Source organism: Sus scrofa, chromosome 5 (assembly GCF_054392235.1).
Source record: "Sus scrofa isolate SSC_HxYL_T2T_F1_AM1 chromosome 5, Sscrofa_HxYL_maternal_Yorkshire_Landrace_v2.0, whole genome shotgun sequence".
Lineage (NCBI taxonomy): Eukaryota > Metazoa > Chordata > Mammalia > Artiodactyla > Suidae > Sus > Sus scrofa.
Window position 1 is genome coordinate 10,045,525 of NC_139387.1, and position 17,878 is coordinate 10,063,402.

Here is a 17,878-nt window from a genome sequence, read left to right on the forward strand (position 1 = left end):
TGTGGACATTATCATCCCCATTTAAGAGATGGGGAAATAAAGCCCAGGGAGGGAGTGACTTCATAAGGAGCAGCAGTTGGGGTTTGAACGCAGACAAATTGGCACCTGTGCTGTTTCTATGACACATGCGTGGCTGCCTGAGGAGACCAGACCTTACAACCAAACCCTGTGGTTTTGGCCAGGTTCCTTGTCTAACAGGTTACTGGGGTTTCCCCACGAGCCTCACCTGGGCACCTGCTAGAACCCTGGATGTTTGGGTGTTTTGAAAAATTAGACATGATTCACACAGTCAAATGCACACATCATTAAGTGTACAGTGTGGTATATTTTTACCTGTGACTACCAGCCAGGTTAAGATCTGGAACTTTTGTTTTTGGTCTTTTTGCCATTTCTTGGGAGCTGTGGTGTAGTTTGCAGACGTGGCTCAGATCTGGTGTTGCTGTGGCTGTGGCATAGGCCTGCAGCTGCAGCTCCAATTCGACCTCTAGCCTGGGAATGTCCATATGCTGCAGGTGCAGCCCTAAAAATAAAAAAAAAGGAATTATACAGCTTAAGCCTTTTTGCGGCTGGTTTCTTTCACTTAACGTTATGTCTGGAAGACTTGGTTTGTTGCATGCAGAAGTAATTCTTTGTTTTATTGCCACAAAATATACTAATGTATGATGTGCCACCTTTTTTTTTCCTTCTGTTTTTCTTTTTAGGACCACATCCGCAGCATATGGAACTTCCTGGGCTGGAGTCGAATCAGGGGGATCTGAGCTGCGTCTGCGACCTTTGCTGCAGCTTGCAGCAACACCAGATCCTTAATCTACTGAGGGAGGCCAGGGCTCGAACCCACATCCTCATGGATACTAGTCAGGTTCTTAACCTGCTGAGCCACGATGGGAACTCCACCACCATTTCTTTCTTTCTTTTTTTTTTTTTTGTCTTTTTGCCATTTCTTGGGCCACTCCCATGGCATATGGAAGTTCCCAGGCTAGGGGTTCAATCGAAGCTGTAGCCGCTGGCCTACGCCAGAGCCACAGCAACACGGGATCCGAGCCACGTCTGCGACCTACACCACAGCTCACGGCAACGCCGGATCGTTAACCCACTGAGCAAGGGCAGGGATCGAACCCACAACCTCATGGTTCCTAGTCAGATTCGTTAACCACTGCGCCACGATAGGAACTCCCATCCTACTGTTGATGGGCATACGTACTATTTTCAGATTTGGGCTGGTAACAGTGAGGCTGATATGAATGTGATTATCCTAGTTGCTTAGTAAACCTGAGCACTCGTTTCTCTTGAGTGTACAGGTAGGGGTGGAAATGCTGGGTCACGGGGCACGTGCGTGTTTAACTTTATAAGAAACCGCCAACAGCTCCCCATAGTGCTGGTACCAAGAACACGCTCACCAGCAGTGCGTGAAAATTCCAGCTTTTCATATCGCTGGCCCTGTTCATTTGAGCTAGTTTCGTGGGGCGGGGTGGGAACGGATAGTTCGTTGTTTTTAAACAGAGGTGGGGCACTTGCTCATAAGTTGGCCTGATTTTTCAGCTGGTCCAGGTAGCCCTGCCTAAGGAGAGGGTGGGGTGGGAGCCTACAGTGGTAAGGTGTTGCCATGGGCAGCCCAGATTGGGCTGAGGGAGTCATGGAAACGGGATGGACAGGGGATGCTCAGGAGGGCCGGGGCGGGAGGGGTGGGGGGAGGCATCAGAGCATGTGAGGGTGGGCGGGGCCCTGGATGCTGGGGCTGCTCACAGGATGCTCCTTATCTCAGCAGACAAGATGTCCTGAGGTGGGGCAGCACCAAGCCTGGGTGATGTGATGGCTCGGGAGTCCTGGTTCATCTCTCTTTCTGCTTGGCCATTTTTAGCCTATTAATGAGGCGAGATGGTGGCAACATGGGGATTCCACCCAACACGGTCCAAAGGCCGGGAGACGGAGGCTTTGTGCCCCTTAAGAGCAAGGGATGTGGTTTATGAGTGACTGGCCCGTGGGGACCTCTATCCAATATTCTGTGATCATCTCCATGGGAAAAGAATCTGAAAGAGAACGGATGTGTGCACACGGGTAACGGAATCACTTTGTAGCACAGCAGACAGGATCACAACGTTGTCAATGAAACAGTTCATTTTTAGGGCTGCACCCGCAGCATTTGGAGGTTCCCAGGCTAGGGGTCGAACTGGAGCTGCAGCTGCCGGCCACAGCCATGCCAGGTCCTTAACCCACTGAGCAAGGCTGTTACCCTCAAGGACGCTATGTCAGGTTCTTAACCTGCTGGGCCACAACTGGAACTCCATAGTTCAATGAAACTGTATAGAAAAAAACCACCACAAAAAACCAAGGAGGTCCTTTCCTGATGACCCCTCGAACCCCCCCCTCTCCCAGCCAAGACTTCCTGGCATCTCACCGGTGGGAGCTGCATCCCATGGCCATTCCTAAACCATCACGGGCAAGGTCATGGTCACTGTTCCCTACATCCCACAGCCGGCTCTGCCATAGGTCGTTCCCTGAACACATCACAGAGGTTCACAGGACATTTGTTCCTGCTATTCCCCTGGAACTGGAATTCCCTTCCAGATTTTTCCGTCTAGAAAAAGTCATATTCCAAAGCCACCTCCCCAAACCCTCTTTGACCTGCAGGCTGATTGGGGGTGGGGGGCTCTCCTCTGGCTTCCTGCAGCCTTCTGGGACCCAATGTGATGTGACCTATTTTTGCGGCCTCCGTCAGTCGGGGGCAGGGCCAGCTCTTCTTCAGCTCTACACACCCAGTGCCCAGCCCAGGGGAGGTGCCCGAGGCTTGATGGGAACAGCTGTAGGGGGCGAGGCTGGCTCAAGCTGCTCCTTCGTCTTCATCACCTTAGCCTCAGCCCTGCGAATCGGACAGCCCAGGCTGCGCCAGCAGCTCCTCAGACGTGGGGCCACGTCCCGACCCCACAGGGGGTCAGGATCTGCACAGCCAGCCAGCCAAGTTTGAGGCCACCCAGCCTGGTGGGCCTGGGGTGGCCACGCCCATGGCCCCCACCCTAACCCTGCTAGGGCTGGATAAGACCTTGGGGCACAGCCTCAGTATAGGACCGAGGCTGAAAGGTACCCACTTGATGGAGGAGCAAATTAAGGCTCACAGAGGGGTGTGGCTGGCCCAAGTCAGTCACGGGGAAAGTCTCAGCTCTGCTCCTCCCTCCAAGGCTGAGCACAGCGCCCACTCCAGGGCTTCTGAGACCAAGGCGCAGGTGAGTCCCTAGGGGCTCTGTGACATGCAGTTCTCACTCAGGTCAGGGCAGGCCTTGGATTTAGTGTTTCTTTCTTTTTTAAAAAAACTTATTTGGGGAGTTCCCATTGCGGCTCAGTGGAAATGAACCCAACTGGTATCCATGAGGATAAGGGTTTGATCCCTGGCCTGGCTCACTGGGTTAAGGATCTGGCATTGCTGTGAGCTGTGGTGCAGGTTGCAGACATAGCTCAGCTCTGGTGTTGCTGTGGCTGTGGCATAGGCCAGTGGCTACAGCCCGGATTCGACCCCTAGCCTGAGAACTTCTATGTGCTGCTAGTGCAGCCCTAAAAAAAAAAAAAATTAAAAATGTGTTATTGTATTATCTTTCTCTTTCTGTTTGATTTTTTTTGGCTACGGCCACGGCATGCAGAAGTTCCCCTCCCTGGGCCCGGATCAAACCCATGCCTCAGCAGTGACTGGAGCCATAGCAATGACAATGCCAGATCCATAATCTGCTGAGCCACCAGGGAACTCCCCTGGGCTTGGTGTTTTGAACAAGCTCCCTGGCATCATTGTTGCTTCTGCTCATCCGCGAACCCCATGTGGAGCTGCAAAGCCTGGTGGAGGAACCCGATTCTCAACTCCACCCTCAGAAGCCCACAGGCCACCGCCTCAGGAAGGGTGGAGTGCTGGCGGTGGGCAAGGTGAAGCCACTGTAAGAAACCCCAGCCTCCACCACCCGCCCCGCCCAGCCATCTAGGACACCATGGCTGCTGGAACATTTTATTAAGTTAAGAAGGCTCATGGAGCAGGAGAGAAATGCCTGCTTGGGGCGGCTCCAGCAGATCTGTGCCCGGCACCCCTCAGAGGAGGTGGGGCTGTGGGGACAGCTGCTGGCTCCCTCTGCCCATCTGTCCCTCGGTCCAGAGTCCCAGGGAGTGGGTCCCCCCAGGGCAGGAAGTAGTTAGTGGGAGGTAGGGTGGGAAGAGGGTGGTGGGCTCCCTGCCTCTCCCACCAGAGTCCGCCCTGCCATGGTGGCTGCCAGACCCCAGGATGGAGCCATGGGCCCAGAAGCCCAAGCAGGCAGCTGGAGACAGAGGGGGAGCCAGTGTTGGAGGCATAAGCCACCCGGGATTGCTTTTTAAAAAGTATAAAGTGTTTCGGGGGGGGGGAAGGGAAGGAAAAAAATCTATATAAAAATCTCTTCACATATAAAATCCTGAAGAAGGTGCAAGGTAAGACCCAGTGCTAGGGGCGCGCTCAGATACGCAGAGGGAGTGTGTGTGTGTGTGTGTGTGTGTGCATGTGTGTGTGTGTGTGTGTGTGTGTGTGTGTGGTAGGTGTGTGAGTGCACGTGCAGCCCACAGGGGGTGGGGAGAAAGCTTGGCTTCCGACGTCCATCCAGCAGGGAAGGAGGGTAACTGGTCCCCTTGGGCTGGGGGTCTGCAGCAGGGCTGGACCGTGAGGACCTGGAAGACAAGGCGGGGCGGGTGACTGCTAATTAGGAAGGACACAGGCGCCCCAGTGTTCACAGCAGCACTATTCACTACAGTCAAGACATAGAGCCACCTCGACGTCCACTGACAGATGAGTGGACAGAGATGTGGTACATATATACCCAGGGGAATACTACTCAGCCATAAAAAGAATGAAATAATGCCTCTTTTTTTTTTTTGGCTTTTTGGGGCCACATTTGTGGCCTACGGAAGTTCGCAGGCTAGGGGTCGAACTGGAGCTGTAGTCACTGGCCTACGCCACAGCCACAGCCACGCGGGCTCCAAGTCACGTCTCCCACCCGCACCACAGTTCACGGCAATGCTGGACCCCGACCCACGGGGTGAGGGAGGCGAGGGAGCGGACTGGCATCCTCAAAAGTCAGGTTTGTTTCCGCCGCGCCACCGCAGGAACTCCGAAGTGCTGCCATTTGCGGCAACGTGGATGAACCTAGAGATGATCACGCTACGTGTCGCCAAAGACACGATATCGCTTAAATATGGAATTTTTTTTAAAACAAGATACAAATGAACGTATTTACAAGCCAGAAACAGATCCCCAGATATAACAAAAGAACGTACAATTGCCAAAGGGGTGGGACAAACTAGGAGTTTGGGATGAGCAGGTACAAACTTCTACATAGAAAATAGATGGGCGTTCCCGTCGTGGCGCAGTGGTTAACGAATCCAACTAGGAACCATGAGGTTGCGGGTTCGATCCCTGGCCTTGCTCAGTGGGTTAAGGATCCGGCGTTGCTGTGGTGTAGGTTGCAGATGCGGCTTGGAGCCGTCGTTGCTATGGCTGGGGTGTAGGCCAGTGGCTACAGCTCCAATTGGACCCCTAGCCTGGGAACCTCCACATGCTGCGGGAACGGCCCTAGAAAAGGCGCAAAAAGACAAAAACAAAAAAAAGAAAAGAAAAAAGAAGAAAAAAGAAAAGAAACAACAAGGTCCTACTGTAGAGCACAGGGAACTAGATTCAGTATCTTCTGGTAAAATATAATGGAAAAGAATCTGAAAACGAATGTGTCTGTGTAACTGAATCACTCTGCTGTACACCAGAAACGAACACAACACGGTAAATCAACTAAAAAAACCCAAGAATTTCCCATCGTGGCTCAGCAGAAACAAATCTGACTAGAATCCATGAGGACGCAGGTTTGATCCCTGGCCTCGCTCAGTGGGTTAAGTATCTGGCGTTGCCGTGAGCTGTGGTGTAGGTCACAGATGTGGCTTGGATCTGACGTTGCTGTGGCTGTGGTGTAGGCTGGCGGCTATAGCTCTGATTTGACCCCTAGCCTGCGAACCTCCATATGCTGCAGGTGTGGCCCTAAAAAAAAACAAAAACAAAACACCCTTGCTTAGGCCAGGCAAGGGTGGCCAGCAGTTTCTTTCAATGCCTCTTGGCCCAAAAGGCTGGGCCATCTCTGTTGCTCCAGGAATCTGCCCAAGCCTGGCCTGCAGGTGGCCTCTCCTGAGTGCCTTAGGAATCCATAAGAAAGAGGAGGCTCCGGAGTTCCCATCGTGGCTCAGTGGTTAACGAATCTGACTGGGAACCATGAGGTTGTGGGTTTGATCCCTGGCCTTGCTCAGTGGGTTAAGGATCCGGCGTTGCCGTGAGCTGTGGTGTAGGTTGCAGATGCGGCTTGGATCCCGCGTTGCTGTGGCTCCGGTGTAGGCCGGTGGCTACAGCTCCAATTAGACCCCTAGCCTGGGAACCTCCATATGCCGCGGGAGTGGCCCAAGAAATGGCAAAAAAAAAAAAAAAAAAGAAAAGAAAAAAAGGACAAAGAAAGAGGAGGCTCCAGGTAAATACGGTATTAGGAAAGGCATCATAAAATTAAAAAAAAATGTTTTTTTTTCTTTTTAGGGCCACATCCATGGCATATGAAGTTTCCCAGGCTAGGGGTCAAATCAGAGCTACAGCTGCCAGCCTACACCACAGCCACAGCAACGCAGGATCCAAGCCGAGTCTGTGACCTACACCACAGCTCACGGCAACACCGGATCCCTAACCCACTGAGTGAGGCCAGGGATCGAACCTGCAACCTCACGGTTCCTAGTCAGATTCTTTGCCACTGCGCCATGACGGGAACCTCATAAAAACGTTTTAAATCCTGTCAAATCGAGGACGACTGAGAGACTAAGTGGGTGGAGCACAGCTTCCGTCAGTGATGTCTGAGAGGTGACGCTGGGTGACAGGAACACTGAGAGCGGTTAGTGGCGCGTGCCATGCTGCTGGGTCTGATGGCGGGGTGGGCACATCTGGGTTGGGACTCAAGCCCAGGCGGATCAGTTAGGGCACTGCCAGCCCTGAGGAAGAGCATGGATGGCTCAGGCCGAGGCTGGGGCTGTGTTAAGAAGCACGCGCTGTCACACCGGGTCGGGAACGGGGTGATGATCGTGAGATCCTGAACTTGCGGCCCCACTCGGCAGAAACATGCTCAAGTGTACAAAGCAGCCTCTGGCTGAGTCTGAGGGATCCCCAAGACAACCGCGAGGGGTCAGCTGTCACTGACAGCTGTCTGTCGCTGTCTGCGTTCACAGAGCGGGATCCAGAGGCCAGGGGAAGGGAGTGCCCTGGCCCAGGATGAGCCTTGAGCTCACACCTCCAGGCCTGGTGCCCTGCCTGGCCTCACCCCTGCCCACCCCAGGCGCCCACCTCTACTCGGCCAGGCTGTTGCGCACGGCCTCCTTCTCCTGCAGGGCCGCCATGGCGAGGCGCAGGTGCTCCTTCAGCTGCTCGATCTCCCGCTCCGACCGCGTCTTGATGTGGTTCAGCTCCACATACACGTCTTGGTACTTCCCCGAGGTGAAGCGCTTGTCCTGGCGGGGAGGGGCTGTGAGGCCACCAAGCCCTCCTCTGGCCCCGCCCAGCCCGCTGCCTGCCCGTCAGCACCTCCTCCCTCTAGGTGGCCCCCAGCCTTGTCCAGGGATCCAGGCTTCAGCATCACTGCATCCCATTTGAGATGAGAGCAGAGGCTCAGACAGGTGAGGCTTTTGTCCGAAACCACATAGCAGCGAGTAGCCAGGAGGAGAACCAGGGCAGCCTGGCCCAGTGCTTGGGGCCTTTCTGTGGGTGTGGCTCACATATGTTCCCAGAGCCACTGACACACAGTGGGTGTGTTGGTCAGACTCGGGGTCGAGGCACCAAGGGTGGGCCAGACTGGGCCCCGAATCCCTGCTCCCCCAGCTTGTGGCTCATCCTGCTCTGGATGCCCCACACGGGTGGGGGTTTTGGTCTTTCTACTCATGGCTCTTACTCTAGCACCCAGTGCACTGCTGGGCACATAGCTGGTGCTCAAGAAATAGTTTCTAAATAAATAAAAGCAAGTGTGGCCTTGAGCAAGTCACCCTTCCTCAGCCTGTTTCTTTGTCTGTGAATGGGACTAGGGGCACCTACATGGGGGGAAAGCCTGACGGAGGCCAGGAGCGGCCAGCACGGAGCGGGTGCTCACAGGATGGGGTATCCCCACCCCCACTCCCGACACCCTGCCTTGGCCGCCGGGGACTCACCTTCTGCATCATCTGGAGCTCATCCCGGAGGCACTGCACCTCCTTCTTCAGGTACTGCAGCTCGTTCTCCTTCACTCGCAGCAGAACCTGGGGTCACAGGTGCCAAGCTGAGCCAGGGCCAGAGGCCAGAGCTACCCTGGCCCCTCACCACCCGAAGCCTGGTTTCTCTCTGCCTCAGGCCCTTAGAATGCAGCTCCCACCCTGCACCAAGACCCACTGCCCCAGGGGCAGACTCCTACAGGAAGCCCTCTCTGATTTCTCCTTTCTTTCTCACCCCATCCATACCACATGAATGGGTGTCTTATGGTCCCCTCTACTGTGGCCCCAACTTGAGGGCAAAGAGCATGAAAAGAGGCCAAGGTGTGGCCCCACTGTGAACCCACAGGGCTTCCTCATCAGCCCCTCCCCAAACCCCGACGGGTGGGAACTGCTACCATGACCTGACCAAGGAGGAGACAGGTTCAACCAGGACAAGGGAGGCTTAAAAGCTTAGATGCTGGGGTCAGACTGCCTGGTTCAAATCCCAACTAACTAGCTCTGTGACCTTGGGCAAGGAACTTGACTTCCCTGTGCCTCAGTTTCCTCACCTGTAAAATGGGAACAGTAATAGCATTTTTCTCATAGGACTGTTAGCGAAGCTTCAGTGAGGTACATACAAGGGCTTACAGAATTGCCAGACACGGGCGTTCCCGTCGTGGCTCGGCGGGTTAGGAACCCAGCTAGCATCTGTGAGGATGCAAGTTCAATCCCCCTGGCTTCGCTCCATGGCTTAAGGCTCTGAGGTTGCTGCAAGCTGTGGTGTAGGTCACAGATGTGGCTCAGATCTGGCATTTCACCCCCAATGTGACCCCTGGGAACATCCATATGCCGCAGACGCAGCCCTCAAAAGATACCCCCCCCCCCAAAAAAAAATAAGAGGAAAGGAAAGAAGCCTAGCACAGAGCAAAGCTGTATATAAAATTTTGATTTATATACAGGGTGATCCTGGGCCCACACACACTTTCTCACTCCAGTTTCTCCCAGTATGGCAGGGGCTAGCTCCAGTTTACAGATGAGCCACTGGGGCTTAGAAAGGTGAGGTGGGTGGCAGGATTCGGATGGAGGGCTTTTGCCCAGCTGGCCAGCAGTGCTGGCTACAGAGGCGTCCTTCCTCGCTGCCTGGCCTCTCCCCACTGCAGGGCAGACCCAGCCTGTCAGGGTACCCTCCCCGGCCCTGAGAACCAGCTGGGCAGCCTGGCATGAGGGGGCGGGCGCACCTCCAGCTCACAGGAGCTCCGCTCGCTGCCGCGCCCGCAGCCGCTGCCCGGGCCCTGTGAGGCGATGAAGCCGCGCAGCCGGTCAATCTCCTCGGACAGGCGGGTGTGCAGCTCCTGGGAGGGGGGCGGTGGTCAGTATAGGGGTGCTGGGGCGCCCCACCCTGCCCCCACCCCCGAGGGGACCAGGCCCACCTGGTTGTGGCGCAGCAGCTCCTGGCCCTCCTGCTGGCAGCGCCGCAGCGTGTGCTCGCGCTCCTCCGCCTGCCGCGTTAGGGCCCCGATCTCCAGGCACTTCTGCGAGTACTGCTCTGAGAGCACCTGCAGCTCCCGCTTCAGCGCCTCCACGTCCGACCTGCCCGGGGTGGAGGAAGGGAGGGATGGCCCGGGCTCTCGTGCCCTCTGCTAAGCCGGGACAGGTCACGCAGATTTCAAGCAGCTCAGGACTCCTGGTTCCCGCCCTAGTTTTGGCTTCAGTGCTGTGGGGCTGTGAACCCGTCATGGCCTCTCTGGGCTGCAGGCGCCTCCTCTAGGAGGGGGTGGGTTGGAGGAGCCCATCTCTAAAGGCTCCACAGCCTCAACATTCCAGAACAGTGCTCTGTGGCAGGGAGGGACATCTCCTGGCAGCCCAGCTCTAGGGGACACTATAAAGAGCGGGAGGTGGGGTGGAGGCAGAGACTGGGCCTGAGAACTGTCATGTGCACGGGCGTCAGGGTCTGGCTGAGCCCTCGCTGCTTCTGTTCCCTGAGCCACGCGACTGGAGGAGTCTCAGCTGGGAGCAAGTGGACACGCCCTCTGCCAGGGGTCTCAGCACAGGTCCTCCCACTCACAACCAGCAGGGTGGACAGCCACCCCCGGCTCAGACCACAGGGCCCAGGTGCCATCTTACTGGTGCTGCTTCCGGAGGCCGTCTGGGCCCAGCTGGAGACTCCGAGTCTTGCTCAGCTCCCGGCTCAGCTCCTCCTGGTAGGCCTTCTTCATGGCTTCGATGGCTGGAAGCAGGGCGGACAGGTGGAAAGGAGGTTGGGGAGGGGTCAGCAGCCACAAGCTCTGCCTCCTCCGGGAGGCCACACGGAGGCAGGAGCAGGGAGAGCACGCAGAGAGCACTGGGCTGGGCTGTCATGGACTGAGTGGCTTTGGGTAAGCCACCCAACCCCTCTGAGCCCGTCTATCAAGGGAGGATGACTGTCCCCGTCTGAGGGACCCTGCTGGAGAGACACCTGACTGCAGTGTCTGACTGTTGGTACCTCTTTTTCTGGCTGCCCCAGGCACATGGAATTCCTGGGCCAGGGATCAGATCTGAGCACAGTGGTAACCCGTGCTGCAGCTGTGGCAATGCCGGATCCTTAACCCACTGTGCCGGGCCAGGGATCGAACCCACGTCCCAGCGCTCCTGAGACGCCTCTGATCTCGTGGCCTCACTGCGGGAACCCTGCTGGTGGCTCTTGTTGTTAGTGATTTCTGGGAAAAGACCCCACACAGTCCTCCCCGCAAAGCCGGGGGGGGGTCCTTTCCCAAGGCCCATCCGCCTGGCCCTGCTAGTGACCAAGAACGCAGGCCAGGACACATCTATGCGACTCTGTGCAGGGGACTTAACCCCTCTGTGCCTTGGATTCCTCATCTGAGAAACAGGGGTGATGACGCCCCTTCTCTCCTGGGTTATTGGGAGGTGTGTGCGGAGCACGTACCACAGCGCATGGCACAGAGTGAGTTAGGACGCAGAGACACTGGCCCCGTTGGTTCATTTTCAGGCTCTGAGCCCCACGGACTGAGCCTCTTTCCACCCTCACACGAGGTTGTTGTGAGGATTAAACAAGCCTTCATTCGCAGTCTTGTCCTTAATTCCCAAATCCAAGAGCTCGGAACATGGAGTGCTTCCTAACTCTTTGGGGAGGCTTTCCCCAACCTGAATGGACCCGAGGCTATCTGTGGTCGTGATTATCCCACTGCAGTGTGACTCAGAGACATTGCACTGCCAAAACCTTCGTGCTAGATTTCAGGCTGAAGCCCAGACCCTGCTGGGGGAGGATATCTAAAATATATATATGGAGTTCCCGTCGTGGCTCAGTGGTTAACGAATCCAACTAGGAACCATGAGGTTTCGGGTTCGATCCCTGGCCTTGCTCTGTGGGTTAAGGATCCAGTGTTGCCGTGAGCTGTGAGGTAGGTTGCAGACACGGCTCAGATCCTGCGTTGCTGTGGCTCTGGCATAGGCCGGCGGCTGCAGCTCCAATTCGACCCCTAGCCTGGGAACTTCCATATGCCACAGGAGCAGCCCAAGAAATGGCAAAAAGACAAAAAATAAAATAAAATTAAATTAAATTAATTTGAAAAAAATATATATTAGTAATGTATTAGCAATTAGTAACATATATAGTAACATATAAATAAAATATATATATTCGTAATATACTAGTATACATTACTATTATACTAGTAATTAGTTATATATTTATATTAGTTATATATATATATTAGTGTACACACACACACAGTGGCTTATTTTCCTAAAAAGCAAAACACTCGGACCCCAAGGTTTGGGATGCAGGTCCCTGGGCTTAAGTGCTTGAAGCACTGGCAGGTGGTATGTTCCAGATCATATGGCCTCTTTCATCATGTCCATTGTCCTGCAAACCCCTTCGAAGTGCCTAGGATGTGCCAGGGACACACAGCAGGTGTGCAGGGGACAGCGAGGGGGAGGGAGTGGGCCAGCATCTCGGGTGTTCCTGGGTCTGACTTGGGAGAGCAGAGGGTAGGGTTCAGAACATGGCTTTGCATCAGTTCCAGCTCCGGCTTCTGCCACCTCTGGGCTATGTCATCTGGGACGAGCCGCCGACCCCTCTAAGCCCTGGTTTCCGCATCTGTGAAATGGGGTCATTCCCTCGGGCACTTTAAGGACTCAGGGCGTCCATGCTGATAATGAGCTCGGGAAAGGCTGACACCCTTCGCTGCTCTCCCCAGGGTCTGGCCCACACCAGATGCCCAGGGAGGTGGCACTCCTAAGAGAGCAGGGTCTGTGGCAGAGAGGTCTCTCCCCAGCACACAGCACGGGCCTGGGCGTGGAGCTGGAGTCCAGTGTGTGTGGCTTGGGGTGGCCTTCCATTTGCCGCAGGCCCCTGAGGGAGGGGGGTCGCATGCCATGGTCTGTGAATGAGAGTTTTTTCATTGGTGGTAGTATTTTTTTCTTTTTTTTTTTTTAAGAGCCGCACCTGCAGCATATGGAAGTTTCAGGCTAGGGGCTGAATGGGAGCTGTAGCTGCCAGCCTACACCACAGCCACAGACACGCCAGATCTGAGCCACATCTGTGACCTATACCACAGCTCACGGCAACACTGGATCCTTAACTCACTGAGAGAGGCCAGGGATCAAACCTGCGTCCTCATGGATACTAGTCAGGTTTGTAACCCACTGAGCTACAATGGGAACTCCCGTGAATGGGAGTTTTTAATTGCCTGTTTCCCCTTTGCAAATAGGGTTAGAGGCCAGACCTAGGGACTCCTGACTCCTCTCAAATTTGGCACCCAGACTCTCACCTCTTATTTTAAGGCTTCCCCAGTCCAGTCAAGGGGAGTCTCAGCTTGGAGGCTTGGGGGGGTGCTGGGCCCCGCTGGGCCGATCCTGCACAGGGTCCTCACCTGAGGCTGTGGCTGCTGTCTCCTCGGCCAGGAGCCACTCCTTCTCCTGCTGTAGCCGCTGCAGCTCCCGCTCGTGGTGCCGCTGCAGCTCCTCCATCACCTGCTGGTGCGAGGACTCCATCTCGGCCAGGCTGCGCTCGCACGCCTCCTGCGGGAAGGCCGGGAGGTCACAGGGCTGCCCTATCGCCCCAGACTGAAGCAAGAATTCTCAAGGGCAGTCCTGACCTGGTCCAGGTTTCACCACCTCCAGGGAGACCTCCAGGGTGGTTCAGGGAGATCTTGGCATCAGCAGCCTGTACCTGGCCCTGCTCCCCCCACCCACAAACCTCACCCTGGCATTCTCGTGTCAAGCCCTTCTAGCCTCCCCATCCCATACAGCCAAGAACCCACTCCAGTGTCTCACCCTGGTGGTCTCACTCACCTCTGGCCCTCCCCCACCAAGAAACCCCCAGGTTATTAAACACACACACACACAACAGTTCACGGCACATTCACACCTCGTGTTATTCCCACTGCCTGCAAAGTTCTTTTACCATTTTTCCTTCCTGGGCAATTCACTTGGCCTGCAGCCCTGCTTCAATATCCCCCTAGCTCTGGCTCTGGGCCACCTCTCCCCCTGCCTCCCAAGGCTCTGCTTCTCCCAAACCCTAAATTCCCCCCAAACTAGGAAGATCTGATCCAGCTTGGACTCCCTGGGGTCTGTGCCAGGGCCTGACTTGTGGCAGGTGCTGAGTAAGTAAGCTGAAATTGATGACTTCTCACAAAATGGGGCTGTGTAGACAAGACTGGCCAGTTTTTAAACAACTGATAATACCCACTTCTGGGAGAGTCAGCGGTGACCCGGTGCGTGGAGGGCAGTTCGGCGGCATCATCAAATTTCAAATGACCCCTTACCCTGGCAGGTCCACTCCAAGCAATGACCCCAGAGAAAGTCACACATATACAAAGGCTCTTGGACAAGGGTGTTCCCTGTGACAAGGTTGGTAACAGACAAAAACCGGAGACAAATCTAAATACCAAACAGCGAAGCCCTTAAATAAATGATGGGATCGAGCTTTCCGGAGGACCCAGGCAGCTGTTAAAGACAGAGCTGCCCTCGTGGACTATGGAAAGGTGATGAAACTGTTTTGTTTTTCTTTTTATGGCCACACCTGCAGCATACGGAAGCTCCCGGTCCAGGGGTCAAACTGGAGCTGCAGCTGCCAACCTCTGCCTGAGCCACAGCCACGCCAGATCTGAGCTGCATCCATGACTTACGCTGCAGGTTGTGACAACACCGGATCCTCAACCCACTGAGCAAGACTAGGGATCAAACCTGCACCCTCCGGGACTCTATGTCGGGTTCTTAACCGGCTGAGCCACGATGGGAACTCCAGAAACTGGTTTCTGACAACACACACGGTCACAAAAACAAAATACACAGAGTCATAGGTCTGAGTACATGTATGTAAAAACACAGACAATGTATGGACGATATCTGTAATAACCAATGTGTGAAAACAATCTGAAAAGGAATGGATAAATATCTATGGATATTTATATATTTATAAATATATAATGGATAAATATCACTTTGCGGTACACCTGAAACTAACACCACATTGTAAGTCAACAATACTCCAGAAAAAAAAATTTTTTTGCAGTTCGCATTGTGGTTCAGCAGGTTACAAACTTGACTAGTATCCATGAGGATGCGGGTTTGATCCCTGGCTTCACGCAGTGGGTTAAGGATCTGGTTTGGCCATAAGCTGTGGGGTAGGTCGTACCACGAGGCACAGATCTGATGTTGCCACGGCTGTGCCGTAGCCTGGCACCTGCAGCTCCGATTCATCCCCTAGCTTGGGAACTTCTGCACGCCTGTTCTGTGGCATATGGAGTCCCTGGGCCAAGGACAGATCTGAGCTACAGTTGGGAATGAATGCCACAGCTGCAGCAATGCCAGATCCCTTAACCCACTGCCAGGCCAGGGATAGAACCTATGGCCTTGTGCTACAGAGACGCTGCTGATCCCGTGTGTCACAGCGGGAACTCCTCCAATAAAATTTTAAGAAAAGGAGGAGGGGAGGAAGGACACTGTGGGAGGTAGAGTCATGCCCCCCGCCCCAAAAGTCCATGTCCCCCTCGGATAACCTGCGACTCTGTTACCATACACGGCTGAGGGGAACAGAGGCTGCTAATCAGCTGACCTTAAAAGAGCGAGATTATCCTGGATTATCCTCTGGGCCCAAAGTAATCGCAGAGTCCTTGGCCATGGAAGAGGAGGCAGGAGAGCAGAGGCAGAGGGAGAAGGGCCTGTGGAAGGGGCTCACTGTGACGGGGAGGGAGAAGGACCTGACTCTCCTTCACAGGCTTTGATGATGAAGGAAGGGGCCACCAGCCAAGGAGTGCGGGTGGCGGCCAGGGGCTGAAAAGGTGGGAAACGGAGCCTCCCAAGAGCCTGGAAGGGAATTCTGTCCTGTGGCTGCCTGGATGTTAGCCCAGCAACACCCATGTTAGGCTTCTACCCTATAAAACTGTGAGATGATGAATTCATATTACTTATTTTGCTGTAATTTGTTCCAGCTGCAACAGGGAACTATACGGATGTGCTCCAAAGGGTACCAAGGTGACCCCTGGGCTTGGGAGCCAGAGGGGGGGAGGCAAGCTCACATATTTGTCTTTTTAGGGCCGTGCTAGCGGCATATGGAAGTTCCCAGGCTAGGGGTTGAATCGGAGCTGCAGCTGCCAGCCTATGCCACAGCCACAGCAATGCCAGATCCAAGCCACATCTGTGACCTACACCACAGCTCACAGTAACTCCAGATCCTTAACCCACTGAGCCAGGCCAGGGATTGAACCTGTGGCCTCATGGATGCTAGTCAGATTCATTTCCGCTAAGCCACAATGGGAACTCCTCCTTGAATTATTTTTGAAAATGTGAACCTATTTCTTACACAATTAACAAATAATTAAGATCATTAAAAAGGGCAAGGAAGAGTCAGGGAAGAAACTGAGGCCCAGATGCCCAGATAAGAGGCTGCATTCCCCGTCCATGCCCCAGGGCACTCGTGGCTGGTGGGACTGACCCTTACCTGCCCAGCGTCACATCTGGGGGCTGCATGGGCCTGTTCACGGGAAGAGCAAGGGCCAGGCCCCCTGGGTCCAGGTGTTCTGAGTGGTGGGCAGGGGACATCTGTCCCACTAAACCTCTGTGCCTGACCTCTGTGTGTCTCCCCAGTTAGGGCCATAGCACATGGCTCTGGAGTTCCACAGACTGGGTCCTGGCTGTACCATCACGTGAACTTGAACAAGCCCCTTCTCTCTCTCAGCCTCCATCTCATCTGTAAAACAGGCCCCATAAGACCAACTCATGGGAGTTCCCTAGTGGCCCAGCAGTTACAGGATCTGGAGTGGTTGCTGCTGTGGCACAGGTTTGACCCCTGGTTGGGAACGTCCGCATGCCTGGGTGAGGAAAAAAACAAAAGACCAACTCATGAGAGTTCCTAAGGGAAGCCAGCACCCACCTATAGAGGTCACCCACCTGCAGAGACTAGGGCACGATGGGAAATGGACTGCTGTTCTTTTTTTATGGCTGCACCTGTGGCATACGGAAGTTCCTAGGCTGGGGGTCAAATTGGAGCCACAGCCACAGGCCTACACCACAGCCAACACCGCAGCAACGCCAGATCTGAGCCACATCTGCAACCTATGTCACAACTTGTGGCAACGCCCACTGAGCAAGGCCAGGGACCGAACATGCATCCTCATGGATACTAGTCAGGTTCTTAACCCGCTGAGCCACAGCAGGAGCTCTCAGGGCTGATGCTTTTAAAGAGCCAGAGCAGGCAAGCAGCCAATGAGGTGTCTGGAGGCTGATGTCAGGAGGTAGGAACCAGCCCATGAGGAGAGGCTTCTAGAAGGCCAGGTGCTGCTCTCTCTGACCTGCCTTCCCGAGGACCCAAGGTGTTGGCTGCCACCTCTGATCAAAGTAGATGAAGAAGTGCCTGTGGTCCCAGCCCCCAGCTGCTGTCCCGCGGTGGCAAGCTCCACAAGCTGAAAGATGGGCACCCCCTCAGGTTGAGATGCCAGGCTGAGAATCCCTCCCAGGTGCCCAGTCTCCAGGGTCCACTGACTCTCCAGCTGCCTCCTCTGGGGCCCTCCCTGACCCCATCTTGGGCTCTCTGCTTCCACATTCCCCCATTCCACTAAACAGGATGAAATGCTGACGGCCTTGGGGTGCTCAGTGGGGATTTGGGGACCAGGATGGCTGGACTGCAGACACAGGCCCGGCTTTAGCTGGAAGGTCTCGCCTCCTCTCTGGGCCTCAGTCTCCCCATCTGTAAGCTGAGCGATGCTTTCCAAACATATCTGAGTGACAGAAACCTTCCAAAGGGGATCTAAGGCAGCTTCCAAAAGGAAAATGGACAAAGGCAGAGGGGCTCTGGTCACGGGTGGCTGCCAATGGCCTCATCCAGAAAGGCAGCACCTGGGGCGTCCAAGGGTTCCAGAGAGCACAGCCTGGTGGGGGTCCCTGAGGTCCCCAGATGCTTCCGTGATGGTGTTGGGCCCCACCCCATCTGGAGATGCTTCCCCTTCCTCTGGCCTCGAGGGACCCGCGACAACACTGGGCCCTGCCTTTCCCCCTTTCCATGTCAGGTGACCCCCAGCTGGCCCTCCGCGTCACGTCCCAACACCCCTCAACCCTGGTGTCCCTTCAGCTGAATGTTCCATCAATCCCTCAGCCCCAGGTCCTGGCCGGCTGCCCTCCGCCTGCCTTGGGGCAGGGACCCAGCCTCCGTCCA

At 55.1% G+C, this 17,878-nt stretch overlaps 1 protein-coding gene across 10 annotated transcripts in view; it reads right to left on the reverse strand.

The window, feature by feature from the left end:
• Positions 1 to 3,968: 3,968 nt before the first annotated feature.
• TRIOBP (TRIO and F-actin binding protein) overlaps positions 3,969 to 17,878 on the reverse strand; it is a 67,685-nt gene continuing 53,775 nt past the window's right edge. For 9 of the 10 annotated variants that reach the window (XM_084955376.1, XM_021091502.2, XM_084955375.1 and 6 more), the window contains 7 exons: positions 13,098 to 13,245; positions 10,351 to 10,453; positions 9,657 to 9,816; positions 9,465 to 9,578; positions 8,209 to 8,295; positions 7,355 to 7,518; positions 3,969 to 4,668 (listed from right to left, as the gene is read on the reverse strand). In XM_084955376.1, the coding sequence (XP_084811502.1) occupies positions 7,357 to 7,518; positions 8,209 to 8,295; positions 9,465 to 9,578; positions 9,657 to 9,816; positions 10,351 to 10,453; positions 13,098 to 13,245 (774 nt within the window). In that variant the 3' untranslated portion in view covers positions 3,969 to 4,668; positions 7,355 to 7,356. Of the gene's footprint in view, positions 4,669 to 5,538; positions 5,860 to 6,741; positions 7,519 to 8,208; positions 8,296 to 9,464; positions 9,579 to 9,656; positions 9,817 to 10,350; positions 10,454 to 13,097; positions 13,246 to 17,878 lie in introns of those variants that run through there. The other variant, XR_014803070.1, reaches the window with a different exon arrangement.